Source organism: Jaculus jaculus, chromosome 5 (assembly GCF_020740685.1).
Source record: "Jaculus jaculus isolate mJacJac1 chromosome 5, mJacJac1.mat.Y.cur, whole genome shotgun sequence".
Classification (NCBI taxonomy): domain Eukaryota; kingdom Metazoa; phylum Chordata; class Mammalia; order Rodentia; family Dipodidae; genus Jaculus; species Jaculus jaculus.
The window spans coordinates 154,877,008-154,895,096 of record NC_059106.1 but is presented as its reverse complement, the minus strand read 5'-3'; the positions used below and the strand labels follow the sequence as shown (position 1 = coordinate 154,895,096).

General features: G+C 38.2%; 3 protein-coding genes across 3 annotated transcripts; all 3 read right to left on the bottom strand.

The window, feature by feature from the left end:
- Positions 1-4,357: 4,357 nt before the first annotated feature.
- Positions 4,358-4,537, bottom strand: LOC123460625 (keratin-associated protein 20-2-like). Its single transcript, XM_045148886.1, has one exon. It carries the CDS (start codon positions 4,535-4,537, stop codon positions 4,358-4,360), a length of 180 nt encoding a protein of 59 aa, XP_045004821.1.
- Positions 4,538-11,349: 6,812 nt separating this feature from the next.
- Positions 11,350-11,508, bottom strand: LOC101596693 (keratin-associated protein 20-2-like). Its single transcript, XM_004654430.2, has one exon. The coding sequence runs from the start codon at positions 11,506-11,508 to the stop codon at positions 11,350-11,352; it is 159 nt and encodes a 52-aa protein (XP_004654487.2).
- Positions 11,509-17,653: 6,145 nt separating this feature from the next.
- Positions 17,654-17,797, bottom strand: LOC123460624 (keratin-associated protein 20-2-like). The gene has a single exon (XM_045148882.1). The coding sequence runs from the start codon at positions 17,795-17,797 to the stop codon at positions 17,654-17,656; it is 144 nt and encodes a 47-aa protein (XP_045004817.1).
- Positions 17,798-18,089: the final 292 nt, after the last annotated feature.

Sequence of the window (18,089 nt, the reverse complement as noted above, 5' to 3'; positions counted from 1 at the left end):
CCAACTGAAAAGTGGGTGCTGTATCTAAAAGACCCACCTATTCCACAAGAAATCTTATATCTGATAAACACTTACACTGAAGTAATGGGACACTGAATCATCATTAAAAATCCACCATTAATAAATCTGACAAGATGGAAATCAGTGAAATATCTTACAATTGTTTCAGAAAAAATAAAATCAATATCCAAGAAAAGCTTGACGAACTTTGTGAACTGCATCCACTGTGGGCAGTTTAAAACCAGGAAACAAGCGAGAACAACAGGAAGTGGAAGTCTTTCTGCATTCTCAGGGATTGCTAGAATTAATTTTTTGAAAAGTTATTTACTGAGAGGGATTTACATGTTAATACAATATCTATAAGCATTCAAATTAAATTCTTTAACAGAGAAAAGAGAAAAAAAAAGCAAATTTGTGAAATTCACTAGAAAGCACAAAAGAATTGAAATAGCCAGGGTGATTCTAAGCCCAAAACGTGCTGAAGTGATCACAACTCCTGCTCCCAGACTGCAATGCGGAGCCATGCTTATAAAAACTCAACAGCACCAGCGTAAAAGCAGACACGGGTGAGTGGCAGAGGATATAGATAAATCCACATGGCAACAGACAACTCACTTTTGAGTAAGTTGTCAAACCATGCAATGAAAAAGACAGTTTTTCTACAAATGGTGCTAGGGAAGCAAAATGTTCATTTGTGCAAGAAAGAAGCTGGAGAATCCCCTGCGATCATGCTTTTAGTCCTAGAACTTTGTTTCTGCAAGAGAAACACAGGTGTAAAACTCTTCAAGGCATAGGGAGAGATTAGCTTTTTTAAAAAAAAAAAAAAAAGAAAGATTCCGCTAACAAGGGAGATAAAGCCAAGAGTAAAGAAATAAGACAACACCCACTTAATCTTTTACATCGCAAATGAAATAATTACTGGGAAGAAGAAACAGCCCATAATGGTTAAAAGTATTTACCAACTACACGCTACATGGTGGGTAAATACCTAGAAAAAAATATATGCAAAAAATATGCACTCAATAGATTAACTAATGAATGGAATATACATTTCTCAAAAGAAAAAATTCAAATGACCAATTTGTATTTTAAAAAAAAAAATGTTTAACGTCCCCAGGCATCCATTTAGGGGAGAAAATAAAAACCTCTTTGAGATTCCATCTCCACCCCAGTGAGGTTGCAGAGAAAGAGGAATCCTAATTAGTACCCTGCTGCTGCAAATGCTTATGTTGGAACAAAAGTTGTGACAATAGTATAGGATTTGGAAATCTAAATAACACAGAAAAATAAATATAAAACAACCACATGGCCCAGCTACACAATTCTTGAGTGGGGTTACAAGGGAGCTGAAATCACAATACCACAGGACAGGATATTTATGCCATCCATATTTCATGCTGCACACTTAAGAAATGGATTGAACTAGTTATTACGCTAAGCAAATAAGGAGAACTCAGAAACAAAGTTATCACATGTTTTCTATCATACAAGAAAGCTGATTATGAATTGAGCAATATATGACTGTACATGTGTATAGGTCACAGGCTGTGAAATAAAACATGCTTCAGAGTGATAAGGAAGAAAACTGTATGGAAGGTGATAGAGTGAGATGCCATACATGTGACATGAAAGCAGAAGAGGGTACTACTGTTTGAGAGAGGGACTGACCAGCAGGAGGGGCATGCGTGATGGAGGAAACATGTATTGGGTAAGGATGAGTCAGAACATAGTAAAATGACATCTAGGCATAACAGTGCCTATAAGTCCAATCAGGTCCTATAAGTGTATGCTACCTTGAAACTTACTAAAATGTTTACAAAAATGATGGGCTAGGGAGATGGTTCAAGGGTTAAAAGTGCTTGCTTGCAAAGGTATTGGCTTAAGTTGGCCCAAGTTCCATTTCCGCTAACCACATAAACCCCAATACACAAAGTGCCTCGCGCATCTGGACTTCATTTGCAGCGGCAAGAGGCCATGGCAGGCCTTCTCTCTCTCTTTCTCTGTGCTAGAAAGTAGCACATAGAAAAATAGAAACATATTTGAAAAAAAGAATATCACAAGTATTCTTTTTTGTGGTTGTTTTGTTTTTTTGAGGTAGGGTCTCACTTAGCCTAAGCTGACCTGGAATTCACTATGGAATCTCAGGGTGGCCTTGAACTCGCGGCAATACTCCTACCTCTGCCTCCTGAGTGCTGACAAGTATTCTTTAAAAATTTTTTTTTTGTTTATTTTGATTTAATTATTTGAGAGCAACAGACAGAGAGAGAAAGAGGCAGGTAGAAAGAGAGAATGGGTGTGCCAGGCCCTCTAGCCACTGCAAATGAACTCCAGATGCATGCGCCCCCTTGTGCATCTGGCATCTGGGTTCTGGGGAATCAAGCCTCGAACTGGGGTCCTTAGGCTTCATAGGCAAGTGCTTAACCGCTAAGCCATCTCTCCGTCCCTGACAAGTATTCTTTTTTTAAAAAAAATTATTTATTTATTTATTTGAGAGCGACAGACACAGAGAGAAAGACAGATAGAGGGAGAGAGAGAGAATGGCGCGCCAGGGCCTCCAGCCACTGCAAACGAACTCCAGAAGTGTGCGCCCCGTTGTGCATCTGGCTAACGTGGGACCTGGGGAACCAAGCCTCGAACCGGGGTCCTTAGGCTTCACAGGCAAGCACTTAACCACTAAGCCATCTCTCCAGCCCCCTGACAAGTATTCTTAATGAACGTAATAACTGTAAAGGAGGGAAGTGTGCCTTGGGGAAACAGTTGAGAGGTATAGTCACTACAATAAATGCTGGCATCCGAAAGGGAAGGACTACATGTTCTTGCACATTTACAAGAAGTCCAGATCCATCTTGAAGAAAAATGTGGAGGAATAATAGTCATTTGAGAATGCGAAGGGTGGTGAGAGGGCAAGATGGAAACTCTCAGAAACAAAATATTGTTTGTAAAGAAAACGAGCGCTTCTAAATTGTCAGAAGAAATGCAAACCAGTTCAACCATTATAGAAATCAGCGCATACGAAGCCCAGCTTCTAGTATGCATACACCAGGCTTACAAGAGAGCAATCACAGCATTTTTATTTATTTATTTTTCAATTATGAACTGTAATATTTAAACATTTTGAAAATGGTCATATTCCTGTCAGGTTATTCTTTTATGCTCCCTCTGGCCTGCACCAATTCTCCTGAGCACCCCCACCAATGGGATATTGGTAGTTTCAGTGTGGTCATAGACATGCCAGTCAGTTTCTGAGGGGAATTTAATGCTGCACAGTACACCTTCACCCCTGTGGCTTTTGCATTCTTTCTGCTTCTTCTCCCACAATGTTGCCTGAGCCTTGGAGGGCGTACAGAAGCTGAGTTTTGTGTTGAGCTCTCAGAAGTCTCTGAATTTTTTGCTTGGGTGGGTTTTGTGTCTCCTCAGTGGCTATTACCATCTCCCTGGAGGTGATTCTCAGGCTCACAGTGAAAGCAGCAGCACTGAATCTGACCCTTCCCCTATAATGTTTCATGGGCCCTGGCAGATGTTATAGAGATGGCTAGGAACTGGACGTTCTCTTCTTGTCATTATGACAAGCCTTAGGTCCCCCTGGTATCGGTTGCCACCTGTAAAACCAGGTCCGGTAACCAGAAGTGAGAGCAACCCTGACCAAAGGGAATGAAAAAAAAAAGATTATATATAAATATACATATTAATTACACTTTTTGATGGACATCACCCCTCCATTTAGCCAAAGGACAAGGTAACTTTCCCTGTATGGTCAATGATGCTCCATTCACACATTGTCAAATTTAACTAGAAAAACACTGATTTGATAGACATATGTGCACTACCATAATCACTGTGGCATTATTCCCAATGGCAGAAAATAGAAACATGCAAAATATCTATAGATAAAGGATAAAGAAGCGTCATTTTCTCCCCCTCTCCTGATTGCTTTCTCCCACTTACCCCTACCACTGTCTATTAGTAACCACACACATTGGAAAAGTTGCACACAAACATAAAATCTTGTATGTAAAGCTGAATGGAACTATTTAATAAAACAATAGAAAGAAACATTTGCAAAGATATAGTTTATTGAATAATATATATTTCTACAACAAATCAGAAAGTTAAACTTAATCACATTTTATACAACATTATAGAAGAAACTTTTTTTTTTTCTAAAATAAATCTCACACAATCAAATTAAAGGTGAAGAATAAGGCAGCCATGTTGCAGATCATTTAACATTAACAGACAGTTTTGTAGATAGTTGAAATTTTGAAGATATTTCAGAATTTCTGATGTGTATATCTTGGTAGGATTACGAGGAAGACCACAGGTTACAGCCCACAGGATGAGCATCCGCAGTAAGTCCTCAGTAGAAGCCATAGGACCAGTACCTCCCACAGCACAGGGGGCGGCAGCAGAGGGAGCCATAGCCACCATAGCCCCAGCCATAGCCGCAGCCCAGGCCACCATAGCCACAGCCATAGCCGCAGCCCAGGCCACCATAGCCATAACCCAGGCCACCGTAGTAGCTTCCGTAGTAACACATGGTGTCAGGAGTGGATGTTCAGGTGAGGAACAGCAGTAGGTTTCTTGAGTCTGGATGTCACAACCTGCCAAGTGCCTTTTATACACCTGGGGGGTTGACAGGGAAACCACAGGCATTGCAGGGTCACACATCTCAATGCTATGCTTCAGTGTCATTAATACCATTACTTACCATAAAAACAAGGCCTACATAACTGAGATAATTTGCCTCCTTTGTTAAGATGCCAAAATCAAATCCTGGCATCTTATAAATAAAGACCTTGTTCCATTTACAACACTTGCTCTCATTCTATATTTATTTTATTGTATACACATGACTTGTTTCTGTGGTACAATACAAATCATTTAAAATGAATATTTTGGGCTGGAGGGATGACTTAGCAGTTAAGGCATTTGCCTGCAAAGCCAAAGGAGTCTGGTTCAATTCCCCAGGACTCATGTTAGCCAGATGCACAAGGGGGCACATGCATCTGTAGTTTGTTTGCAGTGGCTGGAGGCCCTGGTGTGCCCATTCTCTCCCTCTTTCTCTTCAAATAAATTAATATATATTATGTATATATATAATGAATATTTTACTTTTATATGTCTGATATCTCCCTAGATGCTATGTTTTATTTTATATTTTATTTTCTTTTGTTGACTTTGTGAAATGTATCTTGTCTGGAAGGATGTTTCAGATGAAGAGCAAGCTAGCTATTTGTCTTGCATTGGTATGTTGGCAGGAAGTTATTTTCCTATAGAAACACATCTCAGGCTTATATTAGATATGTTTTGTATACAAAATTTAATTTTTTTTCAAGAAAATAGATGACCATTTCATGGAATGAAATTATGTAGGTTCCAAACTTCCTTTGGAGTCTATTTGAAGATGCTATAGTTATAACTGTGAAAACAACATGGTTGAGTTGAGTGGCCCAACATCAAATTTTATACTCATGATTTTACAATCCAGAGTCATGTTTGGTCTCACAGGTGGCATTGCAAGTGCAGTACTGGCATGGCTCTTTCAAAGTTTATGTACAAATTCTGGGGACATACTTCAGTGTTAGATCATTTACCTAGTATCCACATGAAATTACATGCCTATATGCAATTCTCAGTTCATTCTTTCTACAAAAATAAGTAAGTGGGTTCCTTACTCATTATTTCATTCTTCTTGCAGCTGATTAGTGAAGTGTTACTTTCAATAGTGAAACTTCATAAGGACAGATTTTCGCTTGGATCTGATTTTTTGTAAAACTCATTTATGAGTATTTTGTAGATACAAAGTGCACCTAGTTAAGCCCATAGCTCACTCTGTTTGGCAACCTAACAGTAAGAGTTATCAGCAGTCAAAATTTAGGTATTGGCGGATTTCATGAGAAGTTCTCTAATTTTTTTTTCCAACCAGAAAAAACCCTTGGAGCCCACACATACTGCTAGTGGTATACTTTACATTACAAAATAAACATAAAATCCTATATCCTGAAAGACTGACTAAAAGGTTGAATCTTTATCAGATCCTTAGAGGGAACACCTGAATCAAAGGGCCCTGGAGTGGGTATGATGAAGACTAACCTAAATGTTTTCCTGTTTCCCTCTCTCTCTTCCTTCCTTCTTCCTTCCTTCCTTCCTTCTTTCTTTCTTTCTCTTTTAAATTACTTATCTTTTTCTTCCTTCTTTTCCCTTGATGCTGGTCTATAACTTCCAGTAACAGGATGTGGTTAACATTTACAATGAGCTATTGACCATAGAGACCTACAAGGTTTCCCAAAAGAAGACAGATTTCTGTCAGAGCATTTGAGTACCCACCAAAGGTCACTGGTAAGACTCTACTGCAGAAGACACCATATGCTGTTGGTACAGAACCTGGAAAGACCTGGTTGGAATACAGAAGAGAGCAAGTCCCCAGTTAGCTTGTCTAGTGCCAGAAGGTGCTACATGAGCAACTGAGGAAAAGGGGAAAAATGGCCAACATCTGTCCAAGCAACTCATGGTCTAAGCTACTCAGCAGCAAACAACCTGATATGATGCTCACCCAAGTGCAATAGTGGCACACAGGTGAAGGAAATAGACAAGAGAACACTTAACTCCTACCAAACCAGAAATCCAGAGACACAGAGATTCCCAAGACCTTATCACTGAAGTATACCTTAAATGAACCCAACACGGCTCAGGGAAATTTACAGAAGAGGGGGCGGATGGATTGTTAGAGCCACAAGATGGGAAATTGTGCACGGAAACATTGTCTCTTCCCCATAATGGATGGCTACCCCCACAATGCATGACCCACAGTCCCCAGTGAGGAGGGTCCCTTCAGAGGGAGGAGCAAAGGGAGGAGGCTGATGATGGCACCAATATGGATGTTTGCACACTGAGTATGCAAGTAACTAATAAAAGAAAATTAGAAATAAAAAATAGCCCAGGGCTGGAGAGATGGCTTAGTGGTTAAGATCTTGCCTGTGAAGCCTAAGGACCCCAGTTCAAGGCTCAATTCCCCAGGACCCACATTATCCAGATGCTCAAGGGGGGCACATACATCTGGAGTTCGTTTGCAGAGGCTGGAATCCCTAGTACACCCATTCTCTCTCTATCTCTCTAACTGCCTCTTTCTCTCTCTCTCTATCATTCTCAAATAAAATAAAAATACACAAAAAATTTAAAAAATAGCCTAAAGATCATTTTCTCTAATCTTGCATTACCTAAATCTTCAGAGCTCTGAAGCCTTTCCAATGCTTCAAATGAACAATCAAAATAGTCCTATTGTGGCAAAGGCAGGCTTTAGGCGATTTATTTGGTTGACAGTTTGCTTTTTTGAGGTAGAGTCTCACTCTACCTCAGGTTGACCTCAAATTCACTATGTAGTCTCAGCGTGGCCTCAGACTCACAGCATTCCTCCTACCTCTGCCTCCTGAGTGCTGGGATTAAAGGCATGCACTACTATGCCCAACTTGACAGTTTGCTTTTTAATATATGAGGCACTATAGTAACTTCACATACTATAGTGATAGTGTAGTTCTGATTTAAAGGGATATTTACTAAATACTCAAGCATAAACAAGCTTTTACAATGAAAATAAATAAATAAAATAAAATAAAAAATAAAAAATAAATAAGGAAGTGCTTATTTTAGCTCATAGTCCATCATGGTGGCAGAACTATGAAACAGCTGATCACATTGGGTCTTCAGTCAGGAAATAGAGAACAATGAATGCTGGTTATCACCTCATTTCTTTTGCTTATTTACTCCTGGACCTACCTTCACATCTGGAATGTTCTTGTCCATACATGTGATGGGTGTTCTCACCTCTGTTAATTCAATGACTCAACATAGAAACTCCCTCACAGGCCTGCTCTGTATTTTAGTTCTAGTTGATTCTAGATCCTGTCAAGTTGATAGTATTAATCATCATCAGCCCACTCTTTGTCAATTTGACACCCAAGCACATCACTTTTAAGGCATAACTTTTCATTTGTTGTCCTCCTAGGACTTGGGTAGCAATCCCTCTAGCTCTGCCTCCTGCTTCATATATTGCTTCTCTATTGGACCATTTCCGCTCTGTGCCTGTACTTTTCATTGACGGATGACCAATGGTCTTAGCATCACCAACACTCATGGCTATGTATTACAATGTAAAATTTATCATCCCAGCTTTATCTAGTGCTCTTTGGGGTCCCCTTGCCAGGCTCCCAAATATGCAATCAATTATTTGCCCTGAACGACTTTTATGTAGACTGACGCAATTCTCTATGATTTCTCACATTTCTTTCTTTTTTTAAAATTATTTTAGAAAGAGCAAAAGCAAGGGAGAGTCAGAGAGAGAAGACAGATAGTGAGTTAAGGGCCTCAGCTATGACAATCAAACTCCAGATGCTTGTGTCACCTAGTGGGCATGTGCGACCTTGCATTTGGCTCACCTTTGTGCATCTGGCTAGCATGGAATCTGGAGAGTAGAACATGGGTCCTTAGGCTTCTCAGGCAAGCACCTTAACTGTTAAGCCATCTCTCCTTCTTTGCTAAACTTAACATCTTTCTTTGGTGTGTGTGTGTGTGTGTGTGTGTGTGTGTGTGTGTGTGATATCTGTGTATACATATGTTCATTTGCATGTGGGTACACATGTGTGAATGTGTACGGGGCCTGTGTTCATGCTGAATGTCTTTCAGAGAATACTCTTAACTTCATCTATTGAGGCAAAGTCTCTCATGTGAACACAGATCTCACCTCTCTGGCCCATCTAGGTACTCAGCTTGCCCTGTAGATCTCCTGTGCAGTGGTTTGAGCATAAAATGTCCTTTGTGGCTTCAAGTATTTGTAATTAAGTTCTTCACTCTTGTAAGACAATAGTTTTAATACACTGGAACACCTCCCCAGACTCCATGCTTCACACTTTTTGTGTCATTTTTATCTCTCTATATTTTATCTTTCTATATCTATCTCACTATAGATCTGAATAAATGCAGAGATCAGAAGCTATAGCAGAGCCTGAATGCTTTCCTACCTTAGACTGTCTTCTGACAAACAACTTAGCCCAAAGTTTTATTTTCTACATCACTTCTTGGTACACTGGCAGAAATAAAATTGTGAGAACATAACTTTAATGCTTTTTAGAATAGTTTATGGTAGGTCCTTGTTCCCTCTGAAACTTTGTGGGGAGACACTTGTTCACTGTTCACAATTCTACTAGTATTCTGGTATTTCAAATTTCCCACATATGCCTCAATTAGCTATGTTTTCAGCATGATATGGATTCTCTATTTTGTAGTATAGTAGTTTCCCTTCTGACTTTGTGTCTAACCCAAAGTTTTTTGCAACCCACAAATACTGCAGCGGTAGATATTTTTCTTTTTATTTCTGAACAACAAAAAGATCATCATGGATATGTAAATATGATGTAAGAGTTCACTACTCATGAACATTCATATAGAATAATAGTCAAGAGAAATAGGAGAAAAAGAAAAGAAACAGATGTAGGGTAAGAAAGTTAACAAATAGCTTTACAGCAGAAGACATTAATCTATTTTCAAGGATTTAGAAGATTTACCTGAAGGAACTCATACCTCATTAATGCTTTCTGAAAGAAGTTGGATTTAAAATCAAATTAAAGAAACCAAAATATTATCTATCTGTCAATAATGGCATGACAAAAAACTGGATTAAAATATTACAATACTTTCAAAGATAATAAACTACCTAAAAATTTACTTAACCAAGTATGTTAGTGACTTCTATGGTGAAAACCTTAAAACATAAAAGAAGAAAATGAAGATGACACTGGAACTATATAACATTGACATAGATTGGTAGTATTAATATTGTGAAGATAATTTACAAATGTGGCCTGCATTTTCTATGCATCCCAGATGAAGTTATAATTAAATACCTTACATAGCTAGAAAGCCTAACCCTAATATTTATCAGAAAGTACAAAGACCCTGGGTAACCAAAACAATCCTAAAGAGAATGAATATGCTAGGGATAGAACATTACTTGGTTTCAAGCTGTACTACAGAGCCACACTTACAAAACTCAATTTCCCTAGCACAGAACAGATGTGTGGACCAGCATAATGGGATAGTTGGTCCATATATAAGTCCACAGATCTACAGCAACCTTGTGTTTGACAAAGGTGTCAAATTCAACCTTGAGAAAAAAAGTCTTCTCTGTAAGATATGGAGTTGGGAACCAAGGGTATCTATATGTAAAAGAGAGAAACTAAGAAAATCACTTCAAATGGGCCAGTGACTTGGTATTAAATTTGAAATTTCTAGAAGAAAACACAAGTAAGTCAGTTCAAGATATAGGACTAGGCAACTATATTTTGTAAAAGATTCCAAAGGCCAAGGAAATAATGCCAAGAACTGACAAATGGGATCAGATTTAAAAAACAAAACAAAATAAAACAAAACAAAAAAACTATGCAACAGTGGAAATAATCACCAACCAGAGGGAAGAGTTAGCAAATACTTTTTTTTTTTGCTGTTTATCTGACTGATGATTAATATTCACAAAACAAGTTATCAAAAGAACCAAAATGTCAGGGCTGCAGAAAGGGCTCAGCAGTTAGGTTGCTTGCCTCCAAAGCCTAATGACCCAGGTTCAGTTCCCTAGTACTCAGTTAAAGCCAAATGTGGAAAGTGGCACATGTATCTGGAGTTCATTTGTAGTGGTTAGAGGCCCTGACCTGCCTATTCTCCCTCCCTCCCTCCCTTTCTCTCTCTCTCTCTCTCTCTCTCTCTCTCTCTCTCTCTCTCTCTCTGTCTGCCTCACTCTCTGTCCTTGAAAATAGATAAATAAAAATTTTAAAAGACAACCAAACGTTTATCAGTAGAGAATGTGAAATGTTTGTTCTCTCTCCCTCTCTACTTCTCCTCTGCATACTCTTTCTACCTCTGTCTCTTCTTCTTTCCCTCATCTGTTCCTGATTTCTTCTCTCCCTTGTCCACAAGCAAACACAAGTATGTGACCAATGAGGCAGAAATACACAAAAACATATATGCCAAGTTGATGAAATCTATTTAATAACTGAACAGTAAGGCAGTATGTTCAATTAGTTTATTTAATAATACTTATTTTTCTACAGCATAGTTGAATGTTAAGTTTTATCACATTTTACAGATCCTATAAAGATGATGCAAAATCATCTAGTGCAAGATGTCACATAACCAAAATGAAGATGAGGGACCAAGAAAGGCATGCAGAATCTATTTTTTTTCTTGTCACATAGTTTAGTACAAATTAGGAAGCTTTGAGGATATTTAGGGATTTCTGATGCAGGGAACTTGGAGGTACTTCCAGAAAGACAGTGGTTTGATCTCAGCGTCTGGAAAATATCCTTAGTAGAAGCCATAGGACCAGTACCTCCCACAGCACAGGGGGCGGCAGCAGAGGGAGCCATAGCCACTATAGCCACAGCCATAGCCACAGCCCAGGCCACCATAGCCACAGCCGTAGCCACAGCCTAGGCCACCATAGTAGCTTCCGTAGTAACACATGATATCTGCAGTAGACTGTTCAGGTGAGGAGGAGCGGCAGTAGGTTTCTTGAGTCTGGATGTCACCTTCTGCCAGGGGCCTTTTATACACTTGGGGAGTTGACAGGGAAACCACAGGTATTACAGTATTGCACCTAAGTGGCACTGTTTACCTGAAGAGCAAGATTGTGATAATTAAGATGATTTTACTTCTGTCTGTGTCCAGATTCCATGATCAAATTATGGGGTTTTAAGATGAAATTGTGCTTCTGTTTCCAAGATTTGTGGTCACTATGCTTACTTTAGTGATTGCATGTGACATGGTACAACTTATTAACAATTATCTCATACTTATATTCGTTTGGTTTATAGTTCTCCATAGGAAGAAGGTCTTTGTTTTTTTTTTTCTTTTATGCCATTTATTTTGTTATGTTACAGAGGAATAAATCATTTCTGCAGGAATATATTGCAAAAATCTTTCTCCTGAGTGAGATATTCATTCATTATATTGTTGACTACTTGGTAGTTCACAACTTATGTGAATATATCTGTGATTTGGTCAGAATCTATTGCATTTATATAGGCTCTTTTAAAATCTACAGAAAATTACTATTTTATGTAATGATATTTTAAATCTTCTATTCTTAACTTTGAGTTCCTATATGAAGATGTGATAGATGTTCTTGTGAATCACATTATATAGAGGATGCTCCAGCATCGAACCTTATGGACTTTCTTTTAAATCAGGTGTCATATTTGGGCCATATAGAAGTTTGCAATAAATGACTCCCATCTTCAAAGGAGCATTTACAGTTGATGAAGATGCACTTCAGAATAGATCCTTTGCCTAAAATGCACAATATATTACAGCTATAAATCTCAAACATAAAGTGTGTGGCTCCTTTAAAAGTGACTAAAGATGGTGGTGGTACTGACTGTACCCTCACTCAGTACACTAGTTCTCATCTTTCTTGGATGATATTACCTTCATAACAAAAGCAAATAAAAAAATCTCTGCAGGTTTTATCAAGATTATCCTTTAAAAATCCAACACTCTCACACCTCCCAAATGATGCTTAGTACTCTCAAGTTAGACACAATTGTTTTTCTTCAGATGGATGATGAAGCGACCCGGCATGTCTGCTTGCACACTGACACTAACAACACTTTGAGGTAAGCAAGGAATGAAACTGAAGCAGCAAGCAGTAGAGCAACTTATCTAAAGACAACAACACTATTATAATTAATCATTGTGTATTTGCACAACTAAGGATACACTATGGCATATAAAAGTGTATACATTCAGAGTTCTGTGACAATACATTTTTAGTCCCAAAACTTTGAATCTATTAGATGAAAAGATATACCTTCAAGATACAGGTATAGCTTGGCACAGCAGTGCATTCCTTTAATCCCAGCACTTGGGAGGAATAAGTAGGAGGATTACTGAGAGTTCAAGGCCAGCCTGAGACTACATAGTAATATTCTAGGTCAGTATGGGCTAGGGTGAGACCCTACCTCAAAAACAAAAAGAACAAAGAAAATACAAGATACAGGTATAGATAAACACTTTTTGCAAATGATTCCACTGACAATAGAAATAATATCAAAAGTAAACAAGTAGGGGCCTGGAGAGATGGCTTAGTGGTTAAGTGCTTGCCTGTGAAGCCTAAGGACCCCAGTTTGAGGCTCGATTGTCCAGGACCCATGTTAGCCAGATGCACAAGGGGGGGCATGCGTCTGGAGTTCTTTTGCAGTGGCTAGAAGCCCTGGCCTGCCCATTCTCTCTCTCTCCCTCTCCCTCCTTCTCTCTCTCTCTCTCTCTCTCTCTCTCTCTCTCCCCCTCTCTTCCTCCCTCTTTCTGTCCTTGTCACTCTTAAATAAATAAATAAATGAAAAAAAATTTAAAAAAGTAAACAAATAGGATTATATAAAATTGACAAGTTTCTACATATCAAAGGAAACATTCTTCAGTGTGAAAACATAGGCTACAATGGTTAAGAAAAATCTTTACCAACTTTATATCACATAGAGAATAGATGTTTAGAATATATACATTGGTGAAAAAAAAACTATACACCAATAAAATCATCCAGGCAATAGATGAAAGAATGTGTTGAATAGACTCTAATAAGAAATACATGGGCTGGACAGGTTGTTAAGTGGTTAACTATGCTTGTAAAGTCTGATGACATGGGTTCAATTCCCCAGTGTCCATGTAAACCCAGATGCACAAAGTGGAGTTCACATGCAGAGTCCCTGGCACACGCATTCCTTTTCTTTCTCCTTGCAATTAAATAAATAAAATATTTTTAAAAGAGAACAAATACAAATGGGCTACAAATATCTGAAAAATTGTTCAACATCCTCATGCAACCACTCAGGAAGGAAAATGAAAACTACTTTCAGTTTTCATCTCAACCCTGGTGAGAATGCAGATAAAAAGGAACCCTCATATGTTGCTGATGTAGATGTACACTGGTACAGAGACTCTGAAAGTCTATAAATGCTAAAATTAAAAAGAGAACTTCCATGTGACTTATATATACTAATATATATATATATGTATATGTATACGTGTGTATATATATATGTATATATATACATATATATTATACATATATATATTATATATATATATACATATACACCACTCTTGAATATACACACAAATGACTCTATGTCACAAAACCACAGGATTCCTGCTCATACACATTTATTGCTGTATAATGAACAGAAAATGAAAAAATAAGGCATACTCAAAAAAACCCGGGTGGTTTGTATATAAAATGCCCCCTACAGCCTTTTGTGATGAAGCCTCAAACTTAATTCCCAGCTGATGGAGCCTTTGGAGATGGAGCCTTGCTAAAGGAGTCCTGTCTTTTGAAGCATATCTTGAGCATTATTAGTCCAGCCCCATTGGGTTCTCAGAGCAAGGCGACTTGCTGCTTCCTGCTTCATGCTGACATGAAGACATGAGCCTCCTTTTTACTCCATCAAGCTTTTTACTCCTCAAAATACATCCCCTCAGATCTTTAAGTTAGAAATCAACCTTTTTTTCTCCATAAGATCCATCTGATTGTGCATTTTCTTATCACTGAGAATGTAACTGTTACTGAAATATTGTACTGAGAAGTGGAACCATTGCTGAAATAAAACAGACCATGTGCATTTATTTCTATCTTTTGGAACTGGTTTGTGGGAAGAATATGGACATGTTTGTGTCTTTGGATTAGAAAAGTTCTACAATGATATAAACACAGCCTAGTGGCCCTTTCTGGTGAGAGTTTGAAATATTATATTACAGAAAACCTGCGGACTGTGGAGGCTCAGAGGGGAAGAGTAATTGGTTAGGAACTGTAATAGAGGCTCTTAATATCATGTTTTGCGTTTCTTCCCATATCCTGAGAAACTGAGCAAATTTGACCTTAAACGTAATGGACTGGTGTGTTTGGTGGAGGAAAGTGCAGACAGAAAGATGTGAAATATATGGAATTTGGCACAGGAAGACATGCCAATATGTCTGGGTCCATGGACCAGAGGATTACAGCCACTTTAGCTGTTATTGTTTAAGAGATTACCACAATTGAGGATGGGCTAACTGCTCTGTATTGGGACAATTGTAAGAATGTGATTCCTTTGAAAGGAAAAGGCCTGAAGGAAGAATATGGATTAAGGTTCCTTCCCATCAACTCCAAACTTTATGGCCCCTTGATTATCAAATTTGGCACCTGTACCCATCTGGTAATGGTTTTGGAAGCATGAAAGTTCAGGATATAGAGGATAACTAAGTGCACACATTCTGTAGATGGCAACTATGTGAAGTGAGGTTGAAGTCCTTGCATGGAGGACATTGGGCACTATTGTTTGAGGTATGAAGATGAACCATGGGCTGCTATGGAAACCCCAGGATTTTGGAGATGCCAATACTATGGACAACTGCCAAGGGAAGCTTATAGTTCATTCACACTTTTCATTCTACCTGAAAAGCAAGAAGGACAGCTTGTGGTGAAGAGTTGTCTTTTGGAGTCCAGAGGATTTCATAGGATTTCATAATGAGTCCCAGCTTCCAAACACGCAGATATAGGATTTGTTTGCCTTCCTGTTTTTTTTTTTTTTTTTTTTTTTTTTTTTTTTTTTTTTTTTTTTACTGTGTCTCAGTCCAAACTTTCATTGCTGTGCCCCCTTTCCTCTTTTTTTGGAATTAGAATGTCTGTTCTGTGCTGTTAAATACCGGAAAGATATAACTCATGTTTAAATTTTGCAGGGCTCATAGTTAAGTGAGTGTCTTGAGTGTCATATGAGTTGTTAGACTTTAGAATTTTGAACAGTGTTGGGACTGGTTAAGACTGTGGGGGCTTTTAAAGAAGGACTGAATGCATTACGCCCTGCGCAATGGCCGTGAGTCTCTGGAGGACAGGAGTGGACTTATTAGTCCAACTTCACAGGGTGTTCAAAGCCAGTTCAGTTTTGTTCTTTCCTCCCTGCTATTGATATGAAGATGTGAGACAACTGTATGCTCTGCCATACTTTTCTCTCCATAATAAAATCTCCCTTCATACTACAAGGTGGAAATTAAACATATCCTTCCATAAACTGATTCTGTTTGGGTCTTTTGTCCGTCAATGAGAAAGTTATTGCTATAATGTATTAAGGCATAGGGAAAAGAGAGAAGAGTGCAATATCAATGGCATAAAGATATCACTGGGGAGTAATGAGAGGTAGTTTAGCAACAATAGTTTGTGAAGGTGATGGAAAAAGTAAGTAGTGGAGGAATATAAATTAGCACAATGGGAAATTACATATTTGCACAATTCTTTTTTTAATCATTTTATTTATTTATTTGAGAGTGACAGAGAGAGAAAGAGGCAGAGAGAGAAAGAGAGAGAATGGGCATGCCAGGCCCTCCAGCCACTGCAAACAAACTCCAGATGCGTGTGCCCCCTTGTACATCTATCTGGCTAACGTGGATCCTGGGGAATTGAGCCTCGAACCAGGGTCCTTAGGCTTCACAGGCAAGCGCTTAACCGCTAAGCCATCTCTCCAGCCCAGATTTGCCATTCTTTATACCATAAACATTAACAAATACTGTTCACAGTATAAATAAAGACTAAATATGTCATAATGGTGGTAAAATTCTAAAAATGATATTTTATTTTACTTCTAGCTCAGGCATGAAAATCAAACTGATAATGAGATAAGATATTATAGTGGTCAGAGTGGTTACTATTTGAAAGAAAATAGACACACATTAGAGAAATAATGGATAAAATGGGGACTTTAGAAGTAACTATTTGAATTATGTACCAAAATTCCTAACCAAAGCATTTTATAGAAAGTTTTTACTGTTTATCAAGGTGAAGTTTCATCATGGGGAGGAAAGCAAGGCAGGAGTCAACAGCAAGATACCACAACTTCTCATCAGAAGGAAGGAAAGAGGAGTGAGGTGAATTCACAAACACATATGGTGATGTTAACATTAACACCATCACAAGGACACTTCAATAGAATTGGTGGGATGCAAATTGTGCATATATCACACAAAACAATCTACTTTAAGTATACATAGAACTAACCTATGTCACTGCAATCATACTTATGCAAATATAACAAGAGGAAAATGAAGTTAAACTCAACAAAAATGTCTGCACTAGCAAACATAGACTATTATTCATAGTATAACAATATGGAAAATATATAAAGAAATATTGAAAAGAAAATTGAATTGTTTCTTTCTGCCTACCTTTCTCTCTCCATTTTCTGTATCAATCAATCTTGTCAACCTATTTCCTTTCCCTCTCTCAACAACCACTTTATCAGAGACAATAATAAAAATGTGATCAACTAGACAAGAATATACAAACAAATATTAAGCTGATGGGAACTATTAAATAAAACAACAAGAGAGCAATATCTGAAATGAAATATTTTATTTAATTTAATAACACATGTATTTCTCTACAGTCATGCTAAGAAAGTAATTTCTTCTAGTTGTTATAAAAGTCTATTGAAGATGAGGAATCACATATGTTTGCTGCATTTTATGTAGCTTTCTGAGATAGTTGCAGTTTTGAAGACATTTAAAAATTTTAATGTGAAGAAATTTGGGAGAATATCCAAGAATATATCAGATTACAGTCCATACTCTGAAAATCTATAGCAACTTCTCAGAAGAAACCATAGGACCAGTACCTCCCACAGCACAGTGGGCGGCAGCAGAGGGAGCCATAGCCACCATAGCCCAGGCCACCACAGCCCAGGCCACCATAGCCATAGCCCAGGCCACCATAGTAGCTTCTGTAGTAACACATGATGTCTGCAGTGGACCGTTCAAGTGAGAACCTGCAGTGCGTGTCTTGAGTCTGGAAATCACCACCTGCCAAGTGCCTTTTATACACCTGGGGAGTTGACATGGAAACCACAAGCATTACTGGGTCACATGTCATAACCATGCTTTGTAAGATATCATGAGAGAAAACAAGACTATCATAATTAAGATGGTTTCACTCCTATATAAGGATTCCAAGATCAGATCATGGGCTTTTATGATGAATCTGTGTTTCTGTTTTCAAGACTCTATGACATCCTCTATTAATTTTCATG

Bases quoted from the DNA above. Each gene is read 5' to 3' on its own strand.
- LOC123460625 (XM_045148886.1), bottom strand. From the start codon at position 4,537: ATGTGTTACTACGGAAGCTACTACGGTGGCCTGGGTTATGGCTATGGT.
- LOC101596693 (XM_004654430.2), bottom strand. From the start codon at position 11,508: ATGTGTTACTACGGAAGCTACTATGGTGGCCTAGGCTGTGGCTACGGC.
- LOC123460624 (XM_045148882.1), bottom strand. From the start codon at position 17,797: ATGTGTTACTACAGAAGCTACTATGGTGGCCTGGGCTATGGCTATGGT.